Source organism: Crocodylus porosus, unplaced genomic scaffold (assembly GCF_001723895.1).
Source record: "Crocodylus porosus isolate Cpor-Errol unplaced genomic scaffold, CroPor_comp1, whole genome shotgun sequence".
NCBI lineage: Eukaryota > Metazoa > Chordata > Crocodylia > Crocodylidae > Crocodylus > Crocodylus porosus.
In genome coordinates, this window is record NW_017728948.1 from 59,648,618 (window position 1) to 59,674,159 (window position 25,542).

A 25,542-nucleotide genomic window follows, 5' to 3' on the forward strand; every position below is an offset into this window, starting at 1 on the left:
GCTACCAGGAGTGACTAGAAATAACGGTCACAAGCTGGCAGAGGGTAAATTCAAACTAGACATCAGGAGGCGCTACTTCACTGTCAGGGCAGCTAGGATCTGGAACCAACTTCCAAGCGAAGTGGTGCTGGCTCCTACCCTGGGGGTCTTTAAGAGGAGGCTGGACAAACACCTTGCTGGGGTCATCTGACCCGATTACTCTTTCCTGCCATGGCAGGGGGTTGGACTTGATCTGCTCAGGTCCCTTCCCACCCTACAAACTAGGAAACTATGAAATGGGCCAAATTTAATGAAATGCCAGGAACCGGAGGAAACAACTGAACCTTATTACTAAAGTTCTTACTTCTTGCTGAACATGGATTATAGAGGTTTGAAAAAATTCATATGAGACAGGATTTTTGTTGGCTGCAGAAATGGCAGTTTATCAACATGATTGCCATTAGATCCAGAACTCATACTAGAGAACGCTTAAAAAAAAAAAAAATGTTGAGATGCAAGAGAAGTAGCAGTATGACCTGCAGGCTAATAAGATATGTAAAACTCTTAACAGATATGTTGTCTCTTTGCTCTATTGATGTTGAGAAGCATCTTAAACTAGAACAAAAACAGGAAAAAAAATAAGGCATGGGAGATAAAGAAATTAATAATGGAGAGAGAGAAAGTTGTGGCAGGTATAGTAAAATACTAATCTATAACTGGCAATGTACAGCCCTAAATGCAAAAAATACAGATGATGTCACAAGAAAGGACATTTTGTATGATGTGCAGATCATTAAGGCTAATAGAAGTAATTCAGGTGGGGGATGCGACTATGGAAGGCCACTTCCAATAGTGCTGGCCAATCTCTTTCGATGAAAAATGCTTTTTTTTTTTTATTATTTTCATATAAGGAAGCTTCATACCATTTTCCATAGATTTGATATACTACGTAGTCATATTTTGCTCAGAGCTGGGACCGTTTCAGGTACTTAAAAATACCACATTGTTTGAAGTTTCTCTTTGAAACAAAGAAAATAAACCAAATGAGTATTAATGGGATTAAGTATCCTTCTGCCAATCAGGGTTGCAGCAGAGAATGCGACAGCATTTTATGGAGAAATGAGAAGATTCTGTGACTTCTAGTATGGCAGACTGAAAGGAAAGCCCAGGTTTGTACAGTTCACTGAAGACATGGCCTACAAGAGAGTCTCTTTCAGATGCCAAAAATCCCTGCAGTCGATCAAGCACAAAGACCCTATAAACAGAGTTCAACCTAAGTAAAATTGAGAAGATCCCTGGCTAAGTATTATGACCTAGGTGGATTTCGTAAGGCAAGTCCATCTAATACTCTTTCCCTCAAATTGCTCTGTGTACCAGTAGACTTAAAATCTCAGTTAAGTATCAAACAACATTGTGAGAATCAGAGCTATCCCAACTCATCATCCATAGGATCCTCAAGGTTAGTTGTAAGTTAACATCTTGCAAAGCGAATTATTAATTTCAGAAGCAAGCAATTATTGCTGTATAAGAAACAAAAGCTTTAAAGTTTTAAGGCTTGCAAGTAGAAATTCAGGAAACTTTCAGGTTTGACCAGTATACTTAACAGTGCCTATTATTGGCGTTGCAAGGAAAGTGTAAAACTACTTCAATTAGATTTTTTCGGTGGTCAACACCAGCACTGAAAATTAACTCACATGCAAAATATTTTTATGTTGAACTGTGCATAAAACAAGTCATTATGTCAAAGTTTCCCCACATGGTGAGAGTTTCATCAGAGGATAAGAGGATTATAAAAGCCAAGCCTTGACTGACTCGGAGGCAGCATGACTGCCATGGGAAACTACTAACTGTCTAAGTGAATCACATAACAAAGGACTGAGCTGACACAGCAACAGAAAGACTCCACTTCCATCATTAGAAAAAGTAAAAACTGAATTTTCTAAATTGGCAAGCTATCCTTTCCCAATAGTGTTATACACAGGGCTACATCTTTCATTTTACATCACTGGCTCATTGGACAGACATCCTATATTGACCTTTGAGTGTCCAAGGAATTTGATAGCCAATTTTTTAAAATTATTTTTGATGCAACTGATTCTTATTGCATTATGCAGACATAAGCAAGTAATACCACACACCCCCACCCCCAGAAGAAGCTTACATTAAAAGGAGTCATTTAGACTGGTTCCCTACAATTTGGTTGTCACCCAAAAAAAAAACTACCTGCACAGAATAACTATATAAAATTCAGATTGAGAATGATTATACAATTTGAAATAAAGATTTAAATTTTAGCATTTTCTAAAATTTTAGAAATTGGAAAACCTGCAAATTAAATATTTGAATAATATATATTTTACCAAGCTTTCAAACAAGAAATCAAACTTTTTTTTTAAAGAAAAAACAAAGATACAACCTACTTCTTTTCCCAGTAAACGTGGCTAACAAAGGAATAATACAAAAGCTGTAAGATCCCACTACCAGCAAGGTCAGCAAGGTAATATCATAGTGGTTTCCTGAATCGGCTGGTGGTGTGAGTGTAGAATTGATGAAATTATTAAAAGAAAAACCAGTTTCTGTGCAACTGCGGAGTCCTCCTGGTATAGTCATTTAAAAAGGATCAAAGCGAGCCTAAAGCCAGAACGACTGCAGCCATGTTACCCCCTCATGTTCCTCCTGCCTGCTCTTAGTGAATTAGAGTGGAAAAAAAATTGTAAGCTTCAAGGCAGTAGACAAAACAGATGAAAACAGCTAGCAAATAAGAGGCATCAGTTCAGATACTACTCTGAAAGGAATACATCTGTCTGTTATGAAGCAATGAACCTTTTTTTCCCCTCCCCTCCTAACAAAGAAAGACAAGAAAGCGCTTACAGCCTCCATACACATTTCAAATATGGTGCTAAAACTGAACAGCAAAAGTCAACATGGCTGTCAGGGAAACGGAAACAGTTTGGTTATATGTGAAATAGATATTAAGCTATGTAAAATTTAATTACCAATTTCTAAAAGCACTTGGAAGGTTTCAGTTTAAGGAGAAGGAAATAGTAAAAAATAAAACTCACAATTTTAAAGAAATGAGGAACAGACACAATCTTCAATTCATCCAGAACAGATTTATTTATTTTAAACAACTTAGCATAAAGGCAAATCCTCCCCTTAGTCCTCAGGACAAAAACAGCTGTGACACTAACAGGATATTTGAATCCACTCATTTAAATTTGAATAGCCTTGTTAGATGCGTCACTTTCCCTATTCACGGGTTAAGTTGTGTCCTTTCTGTGCATTTTCCCTTTCTTAAAATTCCTGCAAGTGCTGAAAGTCTTCATCAATATATGAACAGATTAAGAGAATAAAAGATATGACCATTGAATTTAGCAATTTTATTGGTGTGCCACCTATCAAGGTAAGTTGCTTACACTTAAAAAAAACTATCAGTTCACAGATATTTTAGGTACAAAAGCAAATATCCACTAAGTTTTGTCTATATTGCACATTTTGTTTTAAAACTTTGTATGCTACTAAAACAACTGCTTGATGCACTGCTTCACTATTACTGTAGAAATCCCACTCACAAAATTCAGATTGATTCATGCTTATATTAACTGTGTCCAAAAACCCCTTCAGAAGTAAGCATCTTGCTCACTAATACAGGATGGTTTGGTCTCAGAGGCATAGAAGTGAACTTTCACCACAGTTAACTAGTTGTGCCTGTTAAGAAGTTTGTAAAAAGCCCACGTTCTGAAGGGAAAAAGCCATGAGTCCTTGGTTGAGCAATACAGGCTTCCCTCGCTGAATGTGGATTCTGCATGTGCAAATTTGCTCTCATGCTCTCGATGACCCTTTTTATACCAAAAATTTGTTACATACACAACGTAAATTCACTCCTATGTGATCAGTGTGGTGGAAGCCCACAGTCAGCTGCTCTGTGCAGTGCATTGTGGGAGTGACATGCACCAAAATACATAGCCTCCTGTGTAAATCTGCGCTCCTCGCTCATTGTCTGCATCACATGTTTCTGTAGTTGCCATCCCCATTATAGCTTCTAAGCATCCCACTAGCTTCTCTCTTACCCCTCTCTGCTGTTCGCGAGTACCAAAATAGGCTTGTAGAAGTGGTAGAAATGGGTCTGGGGGTCAGTACAGTCAAGGTCTTGGGATGCATCTCTATTTTTACATTGTAAAGTGGGTTCCCTTTATGTGAATTTGAGTTAAGCGCCTTTTCCAGGAAAGTATGTACAGCATAAAGCAAGCAAAACCTTTAGTCCCAAACTGACCTCAAGGAATTTTTTTTTTTTTTTCCCCAACCAAAAACAATGTGGCCCCAGAGAAAGACTGAAAAACTGACAAAATACTTACAATTATTGCTGCAAGTACTTTGCTCACTCTGAGTGCTACTGACTGAAGATATGCTAGGCGTTCTTCTGAGTACTGGCACTTTGGATTTAGGAAGCGATTTTCCAGAACTAGACTGGGAAGCTGGAGAGTTTTTCACAGGTGCAGAAATCCCTCTTGGAGAGGATCCCACTCCTATTAATTTTAGAGAAAATAAAACTTCAGTGGTATTTGCCACTAAGTACAAGGATAAATCTGCCCCTAAATAAATGCATATACAGACAGTTTTAGGCCACTTTGATATGATTTTCTGTACACAATATATTAAAAAGGATATACCAGCTTCAACATTTTAGTTCAATTTAGGCTTGCCCTGACAATCTTCTACAATACAAAGAGGAAGCATAGAAGCTTCAAGTTCCAAGTTTTAGCTACCCACTGAATACAGGATAAAAACAGTTTGCCTAACTGGAAAACACCAGCCTCTCAAATCAGACTGCTTTTGTGCAAGTGCTCATCTTCCAGCAACAGAAAATTCTACAAGTTTACTGCAAAAAGCATAGTTCTCTGTAATGGAGGCCCTAAATCCAGACCACCTCTACCTCAAAAGAGGGCTACAGAAGGGCCTTTTATCCCCTATGCTTTCAAAATATTTCCCCCAACAGCTGATAATAGGGGGGAGGCTGACTTACCTGTTCCTACATGATGATTGCTAATGAGGGACAGTTAATACCAACAGGTACTGTCCTTGGGAAAGTAAAATAAGCCATGCAAAAGTAGAATCAATGCAAACAGTGAATAAGAGCAGCAAATGATACTGTACCTCACACAATTGCTTAAACAGTTCCTAAATTGTTTTGCCAAGCCAAAAACCTTTAAACCACGTTGCCATTAATAGCTGTATTGGCAAGCATGTTTTTGAATAAAATGCCATACAGTATCAATTACATTGAACAAAGAAGTGCCTGAAATGTTAACTCCACTCTCACGTAACTGAATGAATTACAGGTCATTTTCAGATGATATTTTTATTGTGGTCATAACTAACCAGACAACTCTTACACATGGAAAATTTGCAATTTCACATGTTTAGCCAACTAGACTTCCAGAACCATTCCTTAGAAATTGACTAATTCAAATTAAATTATAACAGCCCAGGAAAACGGAAGTGTATAAAGGTTCCTTGCTTTCATCTTTAATAAAATGAAAAATCTTGTTACATTTTTGTTAGACTTTCAGTACTTTTTAGCTCTATTACTTTATATCTAGTTTATAGTGCTCCAACTTATATAGGCATGCCAATACTCCTGGTTGCTCTTGGGTATTAAATATTAAAGAATGAAGACTAGTATAAAGATAAAAAATGTTTTAAGATTTTTTTTTAAAGGGTAGGAAACCTTTAAATCTAATATACAAGATTACAACACTAGGTGGTGCTGTATGGCTGCATATGCAGTTTCAAGCCAAAATGACTACCAATTCATTTAATATTTAATTTTTAAGCAATGCTTATCTATACACATTTACTTGCTTTTGCACTTCTGAACCTACATAAATTGAGAGCAGTGATGAAGCAGTTGTTTCACTATAAACTCTAGTTATGGTCATAAAGCAGAATCTCAGTAAAATCAGACTGATCTTGAAAAAAAACCCCACAGCAGCAAAGACATAAAAAAAGTGTCAAATGTATTTTAGCTAGTGTATTACCACTTATTTTGGTATCAGTATTGGTTTTCAGTTTTTTACTTTTAGGAAACACATGCAAGGACATTACACTCTTTAATTAAAATAACTTTGAAATGTGGCAAAATGCTTGGTTTGAGAATTTATCTAATAGGCAAGTGAAACGCTAGCAACTTCAAGTATTGAGAAACATTTAACATTTGAAACAGTTGTAAGTTTTTGGAACTTCTACAGGTGTCTGAATAGCATGGCAAAACCCTCTTTTGGTAAAGACATTATTTGCATTTGTAGCATTAAAGTTAAATACGTACTTCATAAAATAATACTTCAGAACTTATGGAACTGTATAAACAGTGTAAACTGAATTTGCAATATTTTAAAATGCACTAAGCTTTATAAACAAAGGGGAAAAATCATTTGTTTAGCTAGCCACCAGTTATGTCTTAATGTTCAGAGCTGAGGATGGCATGCATCTTATCATAGTATATGCAACACCTAAAAGATGTTCTACAAAAATGTCCAAAAACTAATGATGCACGATTCTGAACTTTACGAATAAGCCAGTATCTGATATGACACTACAGCAGGGGAAATTCAGGTTGGATATTAGGAGGAGTTTTCTGACAAGGAGGGTGGTCAGACATTGGAACAGACTACCCAGAAAGCTGTGGATACCATCTCTACACATTTTCAAGAGCATGTTAGACAGACACTTGGCTGGAAAGGTTTAGGATAAGATTTTTCTGCCTTGAGCAAGGGACTGGACTGATGAGGTGACCCAATGGCATTTGCTTTCATTTTACTTTCCTGTGATACTTTAACAGAAACAGAAACTAGTCCAGAGGGAAATTAAGATCTTCAAGATCATGACATTATTCAGTTGATAAAATCTAGAGAATAGCATGAGGAAGCAGTTTTTAATTGCTATGGCTTATAAACAAAAAGAAAACCAAACAGAGGGATAGCCATCATCATTACCTGCTGGAATAACTACGAAGTGGCAAGTAGTCTAGAGATCTATCAGACTAGAATGAAACTACTCCAGGAAGCTCCTCAGTTCCATGAAGACAAGTAGCTGCCCAAAGCATTTCCAAATGTCCTTGAAGGAATGGAGCTATATTGCTTTCCAGCAAGGCATAGACAACAGGAATCCCTGCATGCCTCAGCTTCTGGAGGTTCCCAAAGACAACTGTGCAACACTCATTCACTCTCTGCCCCACTTCGGGATGTCAGAGGACTGAGTAAACTTCCCCCAGCCCCACCTATGATGCTGTGCTGGAGCTAGCAGATGTTTCAAGAAAGGTTTTACAATGAAACCCTTCAAATATATCCCTCCATTTTATGAGGGTCATTTTTAAAATAAATTTCCTCAGACATGAATGTCTGCACCCCAGGTTGCTTATACCACTTCAAAGGCAGTTGGAGAACTTCAAACAGGACTTCTGTCAATGGCAAAGGACTTCTGGCACCTGAAGTAGCAGGACATCTTCAGCTCTCCCCCACTCTCCACCAGCCATCAAATCCCAACTCAAGTTTTTCTTCTGCAATATAGCCACTGCCCTCAAAATAGGATTCAAGATAATCTGTACTGTCTTGTTGTACTTGCAACAGGTATTTCATTTCCAGGTCTCTTAGAATACTCAGCAAGTCAACTCATTAAATGCTGTGATTCTCAGCCAGGGTGCTGGGGCACCTAGGGGGTGCCATAAAATCTTTTGAAGGGCTCCAAAAGGTATGAGAAAGCAAGAGCAGTTTCAGGCTCCTCCCTGCCTGGTTGCTGCTCAGCCTCTCTGCAAGGAGATAAGGCACAGTGACAAATTAATTTTTAGAATGGGGCACTGCACAATTCACAAGTTATGGAGGAATGCCTTGAGTCAAACAAGAGGTGCCCCACAGCTAGGAAGGAGAACAACTGCCTTAATGACTATGGGTTTGTGCTCGTTTTTGTTTTTTAAGTTGGTATATTGCCAGCTTTGAAACAAAGGGAATCTCTGTATATAGGTAGGTACTGGATCTATGGGAATTGATGCTTATATTCCAAATGGGAAGCAGCAAGTATGGGTCTATTGTATTAAAGGTTGTTCATTATTAATACCACAGTAAAGCAGCTGTTAAACTAAAGGTTAACATTATGGAGAGATGCTACCAATTTTGAGGGTCAGGCACCATTTACACATGCCACCTTTAAACATTTCAAATCTAGGAGTCAGTCATCAGCAAGAGCACAAGTCTTGAGAATTTCAGAACTGGGAATCTTTGTAGACTAAGCTTGTGCACATGCATGCACACAAACACACAGCTTTAGTCTGCAGCCCTAAAGGAAAATAGTTTAAGCTAAGAAACAGGTTTTGAACATAAATGGCTTTACACTTCCTTAATGTTAGCTTCAGAATTATGTTTTTCTACAATTGCAAACCTACCTTGGAAATGCTCAACTTGTTCAGTAACCTGGAAATGGCAAACCATACCCAGTTTTGACGTACAGAAACGGTCTTATCTACAAGAGGGATACAAGTCTGGGTTTTCCGCGATACAGCTTCAACAGATAAAGAGCAGTGTTTTGCAAGAAAGCACAAGGGAACAGCCATATCTACCAAAAATAACCTTAAACATTCTTGTAATTGCATGCAATTGTTAAGAAAGCATAATAAATGCAGCAGCATAACTAATACTTAACAGTATGCTGCAAGTTCCCTTGCTTATCCCTTGGATATCAAGTACTGGTGTACTATATTTCAAGTTCAAATCTCACTTTGACCTAAGTGAAGTCATCCATGAGCACAGTAGAAGTACTTTGCAGAAACAAGTGTTTGGTTGGGATCTCACGTATAGCACAGGAGAAAGCAGCAATAGTTAAAGAATGCAGCTGACTTCATAAAATCCTATTACTGTACAAAAAGTAAAAATTAAAGATGCAGACAAAAATTAAAGTCCTTTTAGCTATTACATGTTATCTTAGAGAACATGTCAGACAAGATGAGTTAAAAACTGTCACTATCTCTCTAAAAACTTTTGTTTATACAGAAGTCTGATCAGCTAAGGGATACCATGATGGATCAAAGAACAACTTACATGCATCAAAATCATAATTGAAGCAGCCTTCAACAACATCATTTAGGTTTATCTGTAAGTTGTTATAGAAGTGTTCCTCCTTGGCACAGGTCATCAAGACCCAGTAGCACCAGGCCAAAAATGAAATAGGGTGGCCAGCAGCCATCCATGTACACGTTTGCATATTACTTCCTCCTGCAAGTTAAATGTTATCAAAAACTGGGACACTGGCCATAAGTTCCAAAGGGCAACATGTTATTATTGAAAATAAGGGAGGTTCAGGGATAGAAGGGGTGGTTGGAGGTTGCGGGGGAGGGGTTCATTCCTCCTCCCACCAACACCCCTTTCAAAATGAACCTTTGGAGCACAGAGTAAAGGGCAGTGGTGCAGAAGAGTACTCATTTTCTCTGCCTCTTTTACTGTTCTGTTTTCAGTTTGGGAAGGCTTCTGAATATCAGCCAAAGGCTTTTCCCCTCCCAATGCATTTGAGTGAAGCCCGCAGCTAATCAGAACCTGATAACAACAAAAAACAATAAAACAAGCTTTGCTGGGACAAGGTACAAGACTAGCAGGATTCAAGACATAGCCATGCTTTGCAGGAACAGCAGCTATTTGGGAAATCAGCTCTGGCCCACAGATATTGTTGCAAATAAAATACCACGCTTCAATTTTATTTAGAATAGACAAAAGCTGATAGATTCACATATCGATATCTGGTCATTGTCCTCAAGTGTAGAGAGAGCCATAGGAGAATCAGCCAAACTGTGATACAAGTGAAGTCCATATATACTGGATCCATAGGCTTTCCACTCATCTCCTTTTCCCTACTGGAATACGGGTGCAGAAAGACTCCATTCAAACTGGATCTTTTTTCAAGTTAGTCTAAAAAAAAAAAAATATCAAGCTGCTTCTTGGTTCTGACCACTCAAGTTTTTGTTGGCAGTGCTATCAGGATTTTTCTCAGAGCCCAAAGGAAAAAATCCAGCTCTCATAAAGTTAGCCAGACGTAAATCAAGAGGCTTTTGATAGCCTGAAACTGCTTTTTTAGTCTTGCTTACAGGTATTGGGCACCAGTTTTCCATTTTATTAAACTAATTTGTCATAGACTAGCATGAGAAGGAAAGGGCTTGCTGTTACAGACATCATTAAAAAAAGAAAAAAGAAAAACAGAAGTTATTCTTAGAGAGAATTCGAGGGTAAAAAAAAAAGATGTATCCTATCCCAGCAAATGTCTGTAAATAAAAGTGATTGAGTACCAAAAACATTCCTCTGCTGGAATTGAGTTCATACTTGAGACACTTTGCTTCATAAGGAAGAGTTTCTCACAAGCAGAGATGTATTTTCAGATGGTATCAATGCCTGTCCTGTTAGTACCCACCTCAGCACGTACAATTACAATATACACCCTGCTTCAGGTGCCGTGCATTAAAACCAAGAATGTGCCAGCTCAAGTTATTGTCTACAAAAAGCCTGCGAATGTGCCTGGAAGGCTTGAGAATATTGGATCCTATGGTGCAGAATCAACTAGAATGGACAAAAATGAAATCTGTCCAAATTGAAAAATTCTCCCTTCTTGAATCTGGGAGTCAGTGTATTTTATTTTATTATTCTTTCTATTCCTAGGGTATAAAGTATCAAATTTATCCCAGGACTATTAAATCTGGCCTCAGAAAGCCTTTTGGCACAGAAGGAAGTTCAAATCTAAGTAGTTGATACAACTTTGAGAACCTGATCTACTTTACATTTGAGACCTGTGATCTGAACAAAACAATTTTACTGCTCATTTACTTACTTTCATTTCCTTCAACCCATTTCACTTCCAAGAAGAAAGAAAGAATGACCAGTCCATTCTAACTCCATTTTTCTTCCACAAATGTTGAGGCAGGACAACAGTAGCAACAGCATCTATATAAATAAGGAGAGCAGAGTACCTCCGACTAACATGGGGGAAAAAAAGGGGTCATGTTTGTCACTCCATGTCTGTTGTATACTACCTTTGCTTGTGGAGGCACCCAGTGAGATTCTTCCTAAGGACTGTAATCTACTGGTTCTGTTATGCTCAGGCCAGACTAGCTGATTATAAATTTAAATGTCCAGAAAGGCAACATTAATTAATCTTTGCAGAAATCCTGTACTGACCAACGAAGAGAGATTCCCGAGGCAGTATTTGTTACAGAGAGAGCTTTAGGAAGAGTTGTTCATTTCCCCACCCCCCTTGAAGAAACCAGTTTTTCAACTGAATCAGCAAAGGGAGGGGGGGAAGCAAATAAATGAGAATACTTCAAAATCTCTTGGTTAGGGCACTCAGAATAATCATTATTTCTTGAACTCTTAGGAATAGGAATGCTTCCTTCTTTGCTTCACATTGGATTGAGGCAAAATTTAAAAGAGGTATGAAAGACTGAAATAGCTTCATGAAGGTCAGGAGAGAATGAGAGACTAAAGCCGTGAGTTACGCTCACCTCCATCTGCAGTGAGACATCTGATTTCAAGTTATTGAGAAGGCATACTATACAGCTCAGAAAGAATGGTTCATTCTAGAGCCCTTATCTGCCTCATCTGACACAGATGATGTGGCCATTAAAGAACTTAGTTGAGGTATGATTAGCCACCTCCCCATATGCCTTACAGTGAAATTTAAGGGGTGATGCCATTCTTACTGATAAGTTAGCTGAAGCCCACATTAATGATATTCAAAAGGAACTTCAACACATCAGAAAAAAATCAGGATGTCAACAGGTGCCCATCAGTTTTACATCTACAGTAAGCTATATCAATGTTTAAGGGAAAAGGGCGACTCCACAGAAGATAACAGTCAGCATAACTTTGCATGTAGCATCCACAGAAATGAGCATGGTTGGACCACAATAAAAGATGCTCTCCCTTCACCCCATGTGTGGTGAAGGGAGAGAAAGTGAGCTGAAGCTATGTGTTCCTTTAACCATACACAGTTTTGTGCTAATCTTTCTGCTTTGGTGTTTTCCATTTTATATTTGAGCCATAATGTTCATGGGGAGGGGGATGAATGTACGTGTAGACAGTAGAGTCTGGCACCTGAGAACTCATTTTTGACACAGGATTTCACTCCATGTTCCTGGAAATAATATATTGTCCTCTAACAGTGGAAACACTCTGGGTGTTTATAGACATGCTCCAGGAAGCAGGGAGGGGTGGGGTGGGAAGAGGAGCAGGGGGCGGGGAGGGCTTTAGAGTGGTTCTGAGAGCTGCTCTAATTAAAAAGGGCCCGCAGTGTCATGTGTATCAGTGTCCCTGCACTGAAAAAAAATGGCAGCAGGGGGGCTTTAACTAAAGTTTGTTGAAGCAGCTTTAGTGTAAAGCACCCCTACTGCCATTTGTCAGTACGGGAATGCTGATGATACACATGACACTGGAATACATTACTACGCTCCAGCAGAATCAATTAATCATTAATTAACCGAGTACCATTAAACCGAGTCTTCTCCAACACGTTGCAATTACAATGCATCAGAGCAGCCTCTCCGTATGTATATAGGCACCCTCTCATTCCAATGAGTTCATAAAGTTAAAAAAAGCTGAAATACCAGCCAGGGGAACTTTGCAAGTCATAATTGCATTTAGCATCTTAATCCGTACATTTCCACAAGTTCGTTTTATTTTAAAATAAAGATTAATCATTCCAATTCACTACTTAGCCTTACACAAAGTTTCACTGAAATCATGCACTGCAAAGTCTTCATAAACACAGTCTTGCTACTAACCTTTCAGCTTAAATGGAGACAATAGAAATCCATTTGGCTTCAATTTCCTAATCTGACAAGCACTTTCTTGTATAATAAAATTGCATCAGGCACACTGACCCAACACTGTCTTCTATTGTTACAGCCTGCTCTAGTTTTAGCTTATTTGAAATTTTTAGAAAAATTACCTATTATGAACAGCACTAAGCCAAAAATTCAATAAAAAGGGCCATTTAATGATTATGACATTTAAAAAAAAAGACACTGTTCATCTCAGTATCTTGCAATCAGGCTTTGGCAATTAGCCTTTAATACGATTACCCACTGAAGTATAGGAAAAAACTTATTTGAATAAGTCATGTTCTATTATATCGGGTTTTTTCATTATTTATTATACCTTGACCCTCAAAAATATTCACCAAGGTTGGAGTTCCTTCATACACAGACATTCTACAATTATGTTTGCAGTTTGCTGTAAGCATTTTAGAAAAGGTACAGCAGATCAGAAGTATGAATAAGAGGAGGAAAAGGCCCTCCCCCAAAAACCTGTCACTGCTTTTCCTGGTACAGCATTGGATTTAAAAACAACCCCCAATAGTTAAATTCTATACATGGAAAGTTCTAACAAATTCATAAAGTTTGCATTCATAGAATCTAATTATTGGGGGAGGGGGGGTCTTAAAATTGAAATCATCTAGCTAGTAAAGATAGCAAGTAGAAGATTTTCAAGCAATTTGTAGCTGCTCCATCCATAGCTCAATAAAATAGCCCTCTGTGTTAGCAGAGTTCTGCGGGGGAGGGGAAAAAACAGCAAAGAGTATTTTGAAGAGGCAGAATTAGTTCTTCCTCCCCTCCCCCCAGGAGGTTCAGGGATAGATATGAATCACTTCCCACCCAGGTATAAGTCCTTGGCTTGGTTTTAAATCTTAAATTGGGTGTGAAAGCAAGGAAAAATGAAGAGCAGGTTTTTCTGGATAAAAATGTGGGTGTATGCTTTTTAACTTTTTTATGCTTCACAAGTTCTCATTTATGTTCAAACTGCTTTGGAGTGAGTTAAAAAAAAAAATCAAGTACATTTTAAGCTTTACAAAAACTTTTACCACCCTGCACAAGTTGTCAGCAACTTTCAAATGCAAGTAGTTAACTTCAAGGCCATGTAGGACCAAGCTGGAACAGCTAATGTGCCCACATAAGTGAGCAGGGCCGAATTAATGTATAGGCAAAGTAGGCACATGCCTAAGGCCCCAAGTAAAAGAGGGACCCAATTGTGCTTATTTTACATATTATAATTGAGTGAAAAAAGTAATATAAAAATATATAGTATTAAGTAGGGGCCCACAAGTTTGTTTGCCTAGGGCCCACTAAAGGGTTAAGCTGGCCCTGTAAGTGAAAGTCTAATTTTATCAGGACCCCTAACATTCCCTCTGTGGAGTGGTAGGATTGAAATTTTTCAAAAGGCTGTGTTAAGACAAGTTCTATACACGTTAAAACAATGTCATTTCTATGAATTCCCTCTGGATACTATTCAACACCTTACCTTACAAAATGTAATGTTTTTCCAATTGGTTTTCACAACTTCCAAGCAAATTTATGGTTCTTATCCTCTTCCTCAACTGTTATGTAGCTAAACTACACATTTAAATATCTTTCCATGCAATACTGCCACACCCTCCTCCATGCATTATTTGCCAGATGGGATTTGAAGATATGGGCGAGTCCCGATTTTCTCCCAAATTTCAGATTTAAAAATTGGGACAGAAATAAATATTAACCCTAAAAATGCTGCCTGTCATGATAAAAAAACCTGACATTTTAAAGGTCCTCTAATACTTTGAAACACGTGAAGTTGTTGGATAAACAGTTTGTAATGCAGGTCTTGTCTAGTGGCTAGAATAGCAAAGTGGGAGTTGGAAAAAATGACCTGAAGGGCACTTCAATCAAGTCCTTTAACTACCATTCCTTTTTCTACATCTGCAAAATAGGCCTCTACACATGTAGGTAAAGATGCAATGGTATCTAACATGCGATCCACACAATTGCACCTCCTGCCATGCTACACATGGACCCACAAGAAGCAAACTCCCACAGGCCGGACCACCCCCAGGTGAGGGACTCCCAGCCGCCAAACCCAGCATCCCCTCCCAGCTGCAGCAGTGCCTGAAGCTGCCAGACCCAGCATCGAAAGCTATGGGATTCTGACTCGTTGTGCTGCTGGGACCTAAGTTAGCAGCTGCTGGGGTTAGAGTCCCTGTAGCTACAGGACTTCCAACTTTGGCTGGGCATAGAGCACACCTGTGGTTGGGAACCCCATCAGCTGAAGGGTACCCCTGTGGCTGGGAACCGTCAGCTCCAGGCCACAGGGGAGACCTTGCTACATGTGCCAACTAAGCTCAATAACAATGAGCTATAAAAGTTCATACACATTGTTGAGATCTAACTTTATAGTGCGTTGGAGCTTTCTATGGTGTATAACTGCATTGCATGTGCAGCTCTTGTTAAGGTTTGCACAATTAACCAGTTAACTGCATGATACCTGTGATATGTAGAGGGGATCATAGGGATATACTTAAAAATTAGTTAAGTGCTTTACAAAAAAAAGTATGTGGCATTCATTTAAAGTCCAATCATTTAGGGCTTAATCTATATACACTGTTAAATACTTAAGTATTTAAAATGCTAATACTTTTGTAAAAAATTCCTTTTGGTATAAATCATTCAGCCAAAGAAAAAACACACTGTGCAATTGAATGGGTTTACCCCAAACTGCCTCTCACTTCTATATCAGATAAGGCTGTTAAGGATGGTGTTAAACTAGGCTTGTCATATATTTCCTCTGCCTTTTACTTACAGAGGGGAAAGACAAGAGGCAAGGCAGGCTGGCACCTTAGAGTAACTAGTTCCAAGAGGCATAAGCTTCTACAGACAACAGCCTGCTTAGGTCAGATGCTTTGTGCTTGACATCAGGCTACCTCTCACTAGAAGGAAAAAGATAGGAAAGAAATAGCTTAGGGTCACAGACTCCCATAGTTTTGCTCTCTGGAGCCAAACAAGCAGTAATTAATAGGGATGCGTGAAGCAGGCCATATTCGATTTGGATTCAGCCCGAATCAGGGATAGTGATCTGATTTGGACCACTGTCCCCAATTTGATTCGGGCCGAATCTGAATCTGAAGATTTGATGCCGATTCACAGAATCGGCGATTCAGACAAAGACACAGCTTTAAAAGTTTTTTCTACATACCTTGAGGTAGCAGGTGTGGCTTGTGATAGCTGCAATGCTGGGACACATGGGGTGTCCCAAAGGAGTGCAGGGGGCCCCTCCACATGCTCAGTGGCAAACCCAGAAGTGGACTGGAAGTACTGGCTTAGAGATCAGCCACAGGGGGCCCCGGGGGGCCCCAGGTGCCCCCCGCCTCCCCAGACCCAGGAGGCACTGGTCACTGAGCCGAGGGGAAGGTGGGCAACTCTCCAGTGGACCTGGAAATGCTTCTGGTCCACTTCTGGGTCTGCTGCCAAGCACGCTGGGGAGCCCCCACTCTTCTGTGGGACACTCCATGCACCCCAACATTGCAGTGTTCATGCGCCACCTACTACCTAGAGGCATGTAAAAAAAGCACTTAAAAAGCTTTCTTATGTCCAAATCTCTGATTCAATTTGGAGAGATTAAAGAGTCCTCTGATTTGATACGGATTTAGAGATCTGGCTCAATTCCGTGGCCAAATCTCTGCTGAATGAAATCAGGGACCAAAGCTTCGAACAGCCCAACAGATCACTACCTGAAGTGCTGCCATTGCTGATTTTCTGTGATCCATGAAAATGGAGCATTAGAAGTTGCAAACTGGATTGACATGCACACTGGAAGAAAAGCACAAACACACAACACTGGCTTCCTTGGGTCTGTTCTCATGATAATGAGAAACTGAAGAGAAAGCTTCCAGAAAAAGCTGCTGAACATAAAACACAAATAGAATTTGTGCAAGCATCTCACTTTAATGGATTATAGGACTCCCAATGGGTTTCAAATATGCTAGGTTTCTTACATGCTATGATTTTGCGCTTTTAAAACTGAATTTTGTATTATTACTTTCCTATTTACTTAAAGTGCGTTAAGCGTATTACCTTGTACCAATTCTTGAAAATTATGTAGTACCCTAATAGAAACTCTTACCTGAGCTTGAGGGCAGAGCAGGTCTTTGAGGAGGTGATCGTTTAATTGCGCAAACATTTTTACTTTCACTTCCTCTCTTGGAATTAAATATGGAGGTTGCCACTTTAACCTTTGAAACTGGTGCATTTCTTAGAGTGATGGTACCATCCTTGTGCATATTTTTTCGTTGTGCTGCTCCAGCTTTAACTGAAGAAACCTGTAAAACACAATTCTGTTTTAGGAACAAAGTTCTCTATTGCTAGCTAAATATGTTTTGGTGTCAACTATCAGTAAGTTACTAGTCAATATGACATTGGTTAGATACTTACTGTCATTTGATCCATGAGAGAAGAGACAGATGAACAATATCCTTTGCAACTAAGAGCTTAGCATATGCACGAAACTACTGTATAGCCCACAAGAGGGGGGGGGAGGGAAGAAGAGAGAAAGGACATAAAACTAATTCCAAATTAGCCATGGACACTTACATGAAATCTATTCATAAAAGCAAAAAAAAAAACTTAACAAGTCAAGTTTAATTTTAAGCATGAATACCAATAACCCTCCCTCCCCCCACCCTGCTTTTTTTCCAGGTACTTTGATTTACTTTGTGTATTTTGAAATGAAATCATGGTTTACACAACTGAGAAGAATGTGAGTTAAAGGGCTGAGTTAAATGTACTCTGTTGCTCTAGTACTGTGATTATGAGATTTTAAAACCCAAACCAGGAAACTAAGTAGGATTGTAAGTCAGCAATCAATTGAGGGCTATTTTCTTTCTTGAATGTACATGGAGTTACCCAGACAGAAACCTTTTCCCATCCAACTGAGTTCATAGTTAGAAATACTGTCAAATTTTAAATTGCAGAATGAAGTGAGAACCTCAAAAGGCCCCATAAGATAATTTCTAATATCACCACCCAGAGATGCTCCTATCCATTTGGGGGGGGGGGGTAATAGATTCATAATAATTTGGACACATTTAGAGACACAAATTTCACTTCCAATTTGAGCCACGACCCTTTTCCCAAAGTGAATTGGCTTCAGTAAAAAGGGAGATATTATTTTCCCTGATAAGAACTTAGATAGACTCCAGTGCAATATTCTAAATGCTCTATGCAAAGAGCATTTAACAATGTCATCCAAGGGATTTTCACATTTTAACAGAAATAATAAAACAGAGACTTCCATCTTGGCAATTAAATAGATGGAAGGCTTACCATCTTCCCTTAGAAGCCACCAAAAATCAGAGCAAAGCAAAAGAGGTAGAGTCTTTGTTTATGACATTACGGCATTTTAGACTTAAATTTAAAATATTATGTTGTTTTTAATCCCAAAGTTTGCCTCGGTAATTCCATTTTGAACTATAAAGTGTTTCATTTTGAATTGCTACAGTACAGAGTTTTAGACATATTTGGCAGACCTTTCAAAAAGTTGTTTCAGTTTAATGATGTGTAGTGTAATGGAAAAGACCAAATGAATTTGACTAGACTATTCTATGGTTATTGGCTCAGTAGTAAGCAATAGGAGGCAAAAATATCCTACCCCCACTAAAGTAAATGGAATTATTGCTAGTTATGTCACAGGTAGGGTCTGGAACATGCACCTCAACTTCTGGCTCCCAGACTTTGACTTATATCCTAGGACTTATTCAGCAGCAGAACTGTGTGCAAGTCCACTAGATTTGGGCTGACAAATTCTAAAAAGGAATCCTTCACAAAAATGGTAAAGTGATAATGAAAGGCATAGCCACTACGTTTCAGAGTAGATTTGCTTAGCTTGGATATTCAAACTAGTCATTTTTTAATCTTTAAAAATAAGTTTAGAAATATTAAGCTTTCTTAAGAGTTTGGTTGAAATTTAACACCTGTTCTACTATATAGTGTGACTATAGAAAGTATGTTAACAGTGGAATATTTCAGTTCAATAACAAAAAAACCCAATGTAAGTTGTTACCCCAAGTCCAACTGTACTAAAAAAAAACAAACATTTAAAATGAGTTTCTGTGATGAGAAATTCACCTGCATCAAAGACGACAAAGTTAATTTTCATTTAAAGTATTGTGTTCTGTTCAGGTATCAACCACAAAGAAAGAATTTGAACATCCTGATGAAATTCAGAATTTAATTTTAGAACAGTTAAGTGAAACAAACTGAACAACCTTACTTTGAGTTTGAATTTACAAAGATTCAGTCGTACTTATGAAAAATCCAAATCTTGCAAGCCATAAAGTTTTCTAGACTGGCTTTCACTTATTACCTTTTAAAAATATATGCTGGAGTATGGGATTAAGGATGAGACTATCAAACAAATGCTTTAAGTGAAATTAATAATAACCAGTTAGTAACTTAAAATAAATATGAGTCTATATTTCTCCTTTTCTCTGCACCGTGTTGTGTATGGTGTTGACATTTTAAGATAAATATCCACCCCAAAATTTCCATTCATTGCTTTGCAACAGATCTCCAGGTTTAAAGCATACAAGCATAAATCATGAGATATATCAATCTACCTAGATATTTTCAATATTAGAGATTTGGTTTGATTTTTAATATTAAACTAGATTTTGGATATTAAGTTTTAGTTATTTTAAAAACTCCACAGCTTACCAGGGGCACAGAGGATAATTCAAATGTTTCATTCACTGCATCTCTTCTTAGTGCCTCAGTTTCTGAAAGTCTTCTGAGATTGAGATTTTTTTCATTTTCACCCCAAGTCTGATGGACATTTGAGATACATGGATGTGCCAATGCATTTGTGTTTTCCATTTTATCACTTAATGTCCCTTTTGAATTATGTTCATATTTTACAGCTGTAGCAGCAACAGAGGAGTACGCAGAATTAGAAGAGCTTGCTTTATCAGCATCTTCCAGATTCTGCTTTAAGGCAGGTGTTTTTGGAACCCTGTGGGAAGCATTTTTGGAATGAGTTGCAGCACATACAAGTTGGCTAGGAGAGACACGTTTATGAACATGTTGCTTATTCAATGGCGTTGCAACTTTAGTATCACAATCTAAGTAGATTCTCTTTTTCAAAGTTTTGATGGAGGAGGACAATTGCTTTGGGGAAGAAGCTGGTGAAGATGAGGAAATAGCAGATAGCTGAGGCAATCCCAGAGATTTTGATGAAGCACTCTCTTTGGACTGGATCACAGGCCTGGACATAACTTTTGGCTTAACATTTTTGAAGTTCGGTTTTGGAAAGCTAACAATCTCAATTTTCCTAGTTTTGGTTGCCATCAGCGTAGCAGGAGATCCATTTGCCGGTTTTCCTGCAATTTGTCCTAAACTACTTTTAAGTGAAGTCTTTCTACCATGTTCTCTCCCTACTGTATCATTCTTTCCCAGTTTAGAAGGGATGTCACCAACTTCTGATAAAGCTGAAACAGTAAATGTTGTATTTTTTGACTTTTCTATAGGTGTCGAAGTACATGCTGTAGAATGGCTTTCACACGCTACAGGACTGAAGACTACAAATGTTGCTTCACATTTGAGCTCAGGTGAAATAGTCCCTTCCAGTTTTGTTATACTTTTTGGTATTGATTCATATGCCACTGACTTGGTTTGCACATCCTGGAAAACACTATTTTTAAAGGCATTTTGTTCTTTGGTTATATGCTTACTTGCTCCATTTAAAACTTGCTTTTGTTCTATGCTTTCATCAAAACTCTGTATTGGAAGGATGCATAAATCACTTGCCAAATAATTCACTCCTATTTCGGTAGGACGTTTGTCAGTTTTATTATGTTGAGGCGTGCTGTGCAAATACTTTGTTGGTGCATCTTCATACATACAAAAGTACTCTGGTGATATCGAGCTCTTACAGTGAGGTTCAACCCATTCCCCAACTACCTTTAAAGGCTGCATTTCTTTTTTGGAGGATTCTCTGTTTTGTGATGCTATATCAACATAATTAGTGTCTTTCACAGGCTGTTCACAGGCACCTGAAGAAGCAGAAGGTAACATTGCCAAATCTGAACAGATGTTGTTTGACATATTTAGGCCCCCTGATGCTTCCAGCACTGAAGAACTAAAAGGTTTTTCAGGACTACTTGTATCAAAGCTTTTTCTCACAATCACATCCTCAGAAGACATGCACAGAGTAAAACACATGTCTTCATGGTCATTTTCTCTCGTTTCTTCCAGGGTTTTAGATATCGCAAGAGATGCATCAACATTAGCAAAATCTAATGTCATACTAGCATGACCTGCTTCATCTTTGATGTTAACATTTTGGTTCAGTTCTGAAGTAAGGTGCATTGTAAAGTTTGTATCAGTCAAATTGCAAGGAATGAATTGTTCAATACTTTTACCCTGCCTTCCTGTTAGGTCAAGGTGATCCTTCTGGAATCTAGTAGGTTCCTTTAAGTTATGGTCCAAGACACATAGGCAAGTCTGTCCAGCTGAAGAAGGCACACAAGTGGCACCTGTATCTGACAAGGCAGGGCTCACCCTAACAAAATCACCAGGAGTTTTTTGTATATCAAGTGTTCCAACACATTGTTGGTTTAAAGAAATACTTTTAATATCACCCATATCTTTAAAATCAGCATCCTCTGCTCGCTCAATTTTATTATTTTGACTAACTGAATTTCTGTTTGTACCAGTAGTGCAATTCATTGAGGGGGTCAGATTAGTTTTATTGCATGTAGTTTTATTTCCATTTTCATCCTGGATAAGTAACGGAGACTGCAAACCATTCCTTGCCTCCTCTTCTGTTTTTTCAACATTCATTCTGAGTTTTAAATTTTAAAAACTCTTGTCATCTTATTTGTTAAAAGTCCTAGAGAACAACTTCTTCTGAACACTGCAAAACATAAAAAAAGTCCTCTTCCAAAATAGTCCAGTTTCACTCTCATCCATTCAGGGTATTATTCTTTTTGCTTGTAGGCTGTTCAAGTATTTCAACCAGCACTCAAAACTTTCAACTCCTTATGCATCCTAAAATTAAAGACGACATGAAACAGTTAAGTGAACCAGAATTTGACATTTGATATTTTAACACAATCGGGCAAACATTACCAGACAAAATTAGAGCTATGTGATAACTAAAGAGAGAAGAAATCAGATTATGGACTTAAATTCTCACCCCTACTGCTGCCTCAAGTTGTGGAGCTTTCCTATATTTAAACTTAATGTCTGGCAGTTCAGTTGGTCCGTAATTTGTCGAAATTTACTGAAACTATAAAACAAGGTCTAATGGCAAGTATCAGCTAACTCCTTAGGGCCATCTCATGGGACACTTAATACATATTAAAATCTGTGCAGGATTAGACGTTAGTGTGTTCTGAACAGTTTGAATGGTAATGTTTACTATCATTTTAGCATGCACAGCTTGCTGATTGTTGGTCCCAGACTTGACATTGCAGTAGGTCTTGAACTGATTCAGATACAGTGCTGATAATGAAGTGATTTTTAGCCCCAGCCCTGGGACACTCCAAGGCTGCAGTCACCTGGCTTTCAACTTGATTCCGGAAGAATCTGACAAATAAAAAAGCCCAGAATACTTCCTTCTGACTTTCCTAATCCCACCTGAAGGCTTGATAAAGCAGACTTTGTATTATGCATAGTTGTGATGGGGGTGAGGGAGAGAAGGGGAAGTAAATTATTAAGCAGGTTACAAATAGATATGAAGAAGTGTAAGCAGTTTAACATCAACTAAAGCAAAGGAACTGCCAGAAACCAAAACAAAGAAGAAAAGAACAGAAGATTCATCTGTGTACAGTGACTTGAGTTTAGAGAACACTGTTGATAAATGTCATCTTTACATATATCCTGGGGAATTGGATGCATCTTTAAAAAGTTACAATTTGTTATAAGTTGGATTTGTTAACAAAGTTTAAAAAAAAAAAGTCTTACACTGTGGGACTTGAAACAATAGTTCAGGATTTAGTTAAGAATGTTTTTCTAAAGCCATCTCATACTTACAAAGCATCAGTGTTCTTGATTTAAAATTTATCAGCTGTTTAATAGAATACAAATGTAGTATAGCACTAACAATTCATACAGCTGCTGAATATATAAGACGACAAAGCAATTGATGTTAGTTGAGCCCAGCATTTCCTAAGCCTGGTTGATCTACGTTCTCCCCCCCCCCAGTAGTAAAGTCACACCACCTGTATTTCAGCTACCACCAGTTCTCTGGCGTCTCCCCCTCCAAACACACACAAGCACTCATTCTCTCTCCAGCCACTGCCACTTCCCTTTGCACCTGCCTCTTGTCCAATTCCTGTCCCTAATCCAAAATCAGTAGCGGGGGGAGGGAGGGAGTATTAAGCAGTAGAGGAAGTGGTGGCAGTGACTGAAGTAGTGAAGGGCAAATGCTGACTGCTGCAATGATTTACATATGTCCCTACTGGAGATTTTCCAACCCCTGCCTCTCCTTTCCCCACCCCCTTCCACCCTCCCAGTGGAAGAAACATCCCACAGTTTAAGAAATCATCTGCTAGGCAATGCATGCAGGCTACCAGCTGATAGCTTACATCCAAAACAGAAGAGAAAAAATAGCAACTCTATGGATAGCTGTAAGTGAATCACATACAGTAACAGCAAGTCCAACTCAGTCCAGCACTTTAACCGCAGGCCATTCTTTCTCTGAATGGAAAGCCAAAACACGGGGCACATGGTTACACCAATGCCAAAAGTCTCGCCAAAAAAGCCACTCTGGTTTGCTGATTTGCAGCAGAAGTATACCTTGCTCATTCTTATCCTGACCATTAAGCATGTTTCTTGATAGCTGTAATAATCAGGTAGCTCTCCCCTACCCCGTGACATTGTCCATTTTATTATACCAGAGAATTTACACACGAGTACTTAGAATCATAGAAAAGTAATGCTGGAAACATGGACAACTGGTGTCTCCTGAGTCAGGGGGGCATTTGCCCCGCTTCCCTCAGCCAGCAATGGGGGGGCGGGAAACTGATCATGTCGACTTGGGGGGGGGGCCCCCACAGCCAATCATGTTGACTCAGAAGTGCCAGTGGCACTTCTCCTGGCACCCCCACTCTGCAGCCAGCACTCTCAGTGGGGACACCAGCACTCCTGCCTGGCCTGCTCCCCCCCCCCCAAGGCCTAAGTAGAGAATGCTGGCTGTTAGAGGGTGTACCAGCACCCTCAGGGGGTGCACATGCACCCCCGTACACCCCTCTAGACATCGCCACAGGCTGGAAAAGATCTTAGGAGGTCATCTAGTCCAACCTTCTGCTCAAGGCAGGACACACCCTACCTTAACCACCCTCTACAAATGTTTGTCTAATCAGTTCTTAGAAGTGCATGAACAGCCAGCCCTCTTGTACAACCACAAAACGCAAAGCAATGTCCTGCCATTGCAAAGACAAAATAAAATACCACTTAAGAAATGCAATGACATGGATCACAAAAACTCCCCAGATCCCATTCCTGCCATTATATTAACATCTACCAGGGGCCTAAGTGTTGAATCTCTGCTGCTTCCAACAGGTAAGTTACTCCAGACTTTGGTTCACAAACTTATCTGAAGCACTTAATATTTGAATGAAGTCTTACTTACATGAGCTCAAGGATTTCGTATTTTCCTAAACCACATATACACATTAAGCAAGACAGAATTTCAGGAAAGGAAATATTGCTCTGACTAAGCACATACACAGGGAAAAGAATTTGACAAATCAGTTTTTCAAATGTCAGATTTTCAGTTACACTAAATTCAGAGTGTAAGTTACATTAGAGCAGGGCTTGTCAACCAGGGGTACACAGGAAGCCCCCAGGGGGTACTTGGTACTGGTGTGGAGAAGCAGGGGGCACTTTCAGTTTTGCTGTTGGTGCTTCCAGTTTTGCTGTGTGGGACGCCGCCCCCTGCTCGTCTATCTGCAGCTGGGGGACTTCCTGCTTCTGGACTGGCCACTGGGGGTACACCAACCAAAAAAAGGTTGAAAATGCCTGTGTTAGAACATGCACAAGTGTTACTGAGCTGTAAAAAAAGTTACATTTCAAAAGAGAAAAGAAAAGGTACTAATTTAACTGGTGGCTAGGATTACTGGAAGAATCAAGAAGAACAGAATAAAGTTATGTTCACTCAGTAAGTTGTTAAGACCTGCTACACAAAATGCAAGTTTTACAAGGATACAGGAGGTAATTTATGACTAAGTTTTACTTGCAAGTATAGGGAAAATATTTTCTCCCTCATAAATACAAGTCTAACCTAAACAGATATACAGGTCTAGCCTAAACAGCTCAAGTCTGATACCAGGTCTATTTTAGACTGGGTTCTGCTATTTTTAAACCGGTCTATGGGCACTGAACTTCTGTTTGGTTATAGGTATAGATTGGTTTCCAAGCACTTATCCTGTTTTGTGTGTAATGTCTGTACCTGGCCATTGTGTAAGCATAATTAGTGTTTGACAAGATGGAAGCATATCTTCACTGTCTATATATTCCACCAAAAAGCTGTTTCACTAATGTGTTTTATTTGAAAATAGCGATTTTATCATTTAAGATCACACTGCATATGTAGTTATTTTGCAATTCAAATGCTCACTTATGTAAATTTAAGGTTGGAGTGTTACAGTCATAACAGTCCAAAGGATGTTTTACACAGAAGTAAAGAGTTTTTAGATATAGGGTTTGTTTGTTTTCTTTTTCGTGTGTGTGTGTGT

The 25,542-nt window shown here is 38.9% G+C and overlaps 1 protein-coding gene across 2 annotated transcripts in view; it reads right to left on the reverse strand.

Annotated features, from left to right (window-relative positions):
- The window catches only part of MTUS1 (microtubule associated tumor suppressor 1), a 143,200-nt gene that overhangs the window by 102,308 nt on the left and 15,350 nt on the right, over positions 1-25,542 (reverse strand). Inside the window, exons 3-5 of one of the 2 annotated variants that reach the window (XM_019552598.1) lie at positions 19,520-21,850; positions 16,932-17,127; positions 4,335-4,505 (exon numbers count right to left, since the gene is read on the reverse strand). In XM_019552598.1, coding sequence (XP_019408143.1) covers positions 4,335-4,505; positions 16,932-17,127; positions 19,520-21,643 — 2,491 coding nt within the window. In that variant the 5' untranslated portion in view covers positions 21,644-21,850. Of the gene's footprint in view, positions 1-2,399; positions 2,605-4,334; positions 4,506-16,931; positions 17,128-19,519; positions 21,851-25,542 lie in introns of those variants that run through there. The other variant, XM_019552599.1, reaches the window with a different exon arrangement.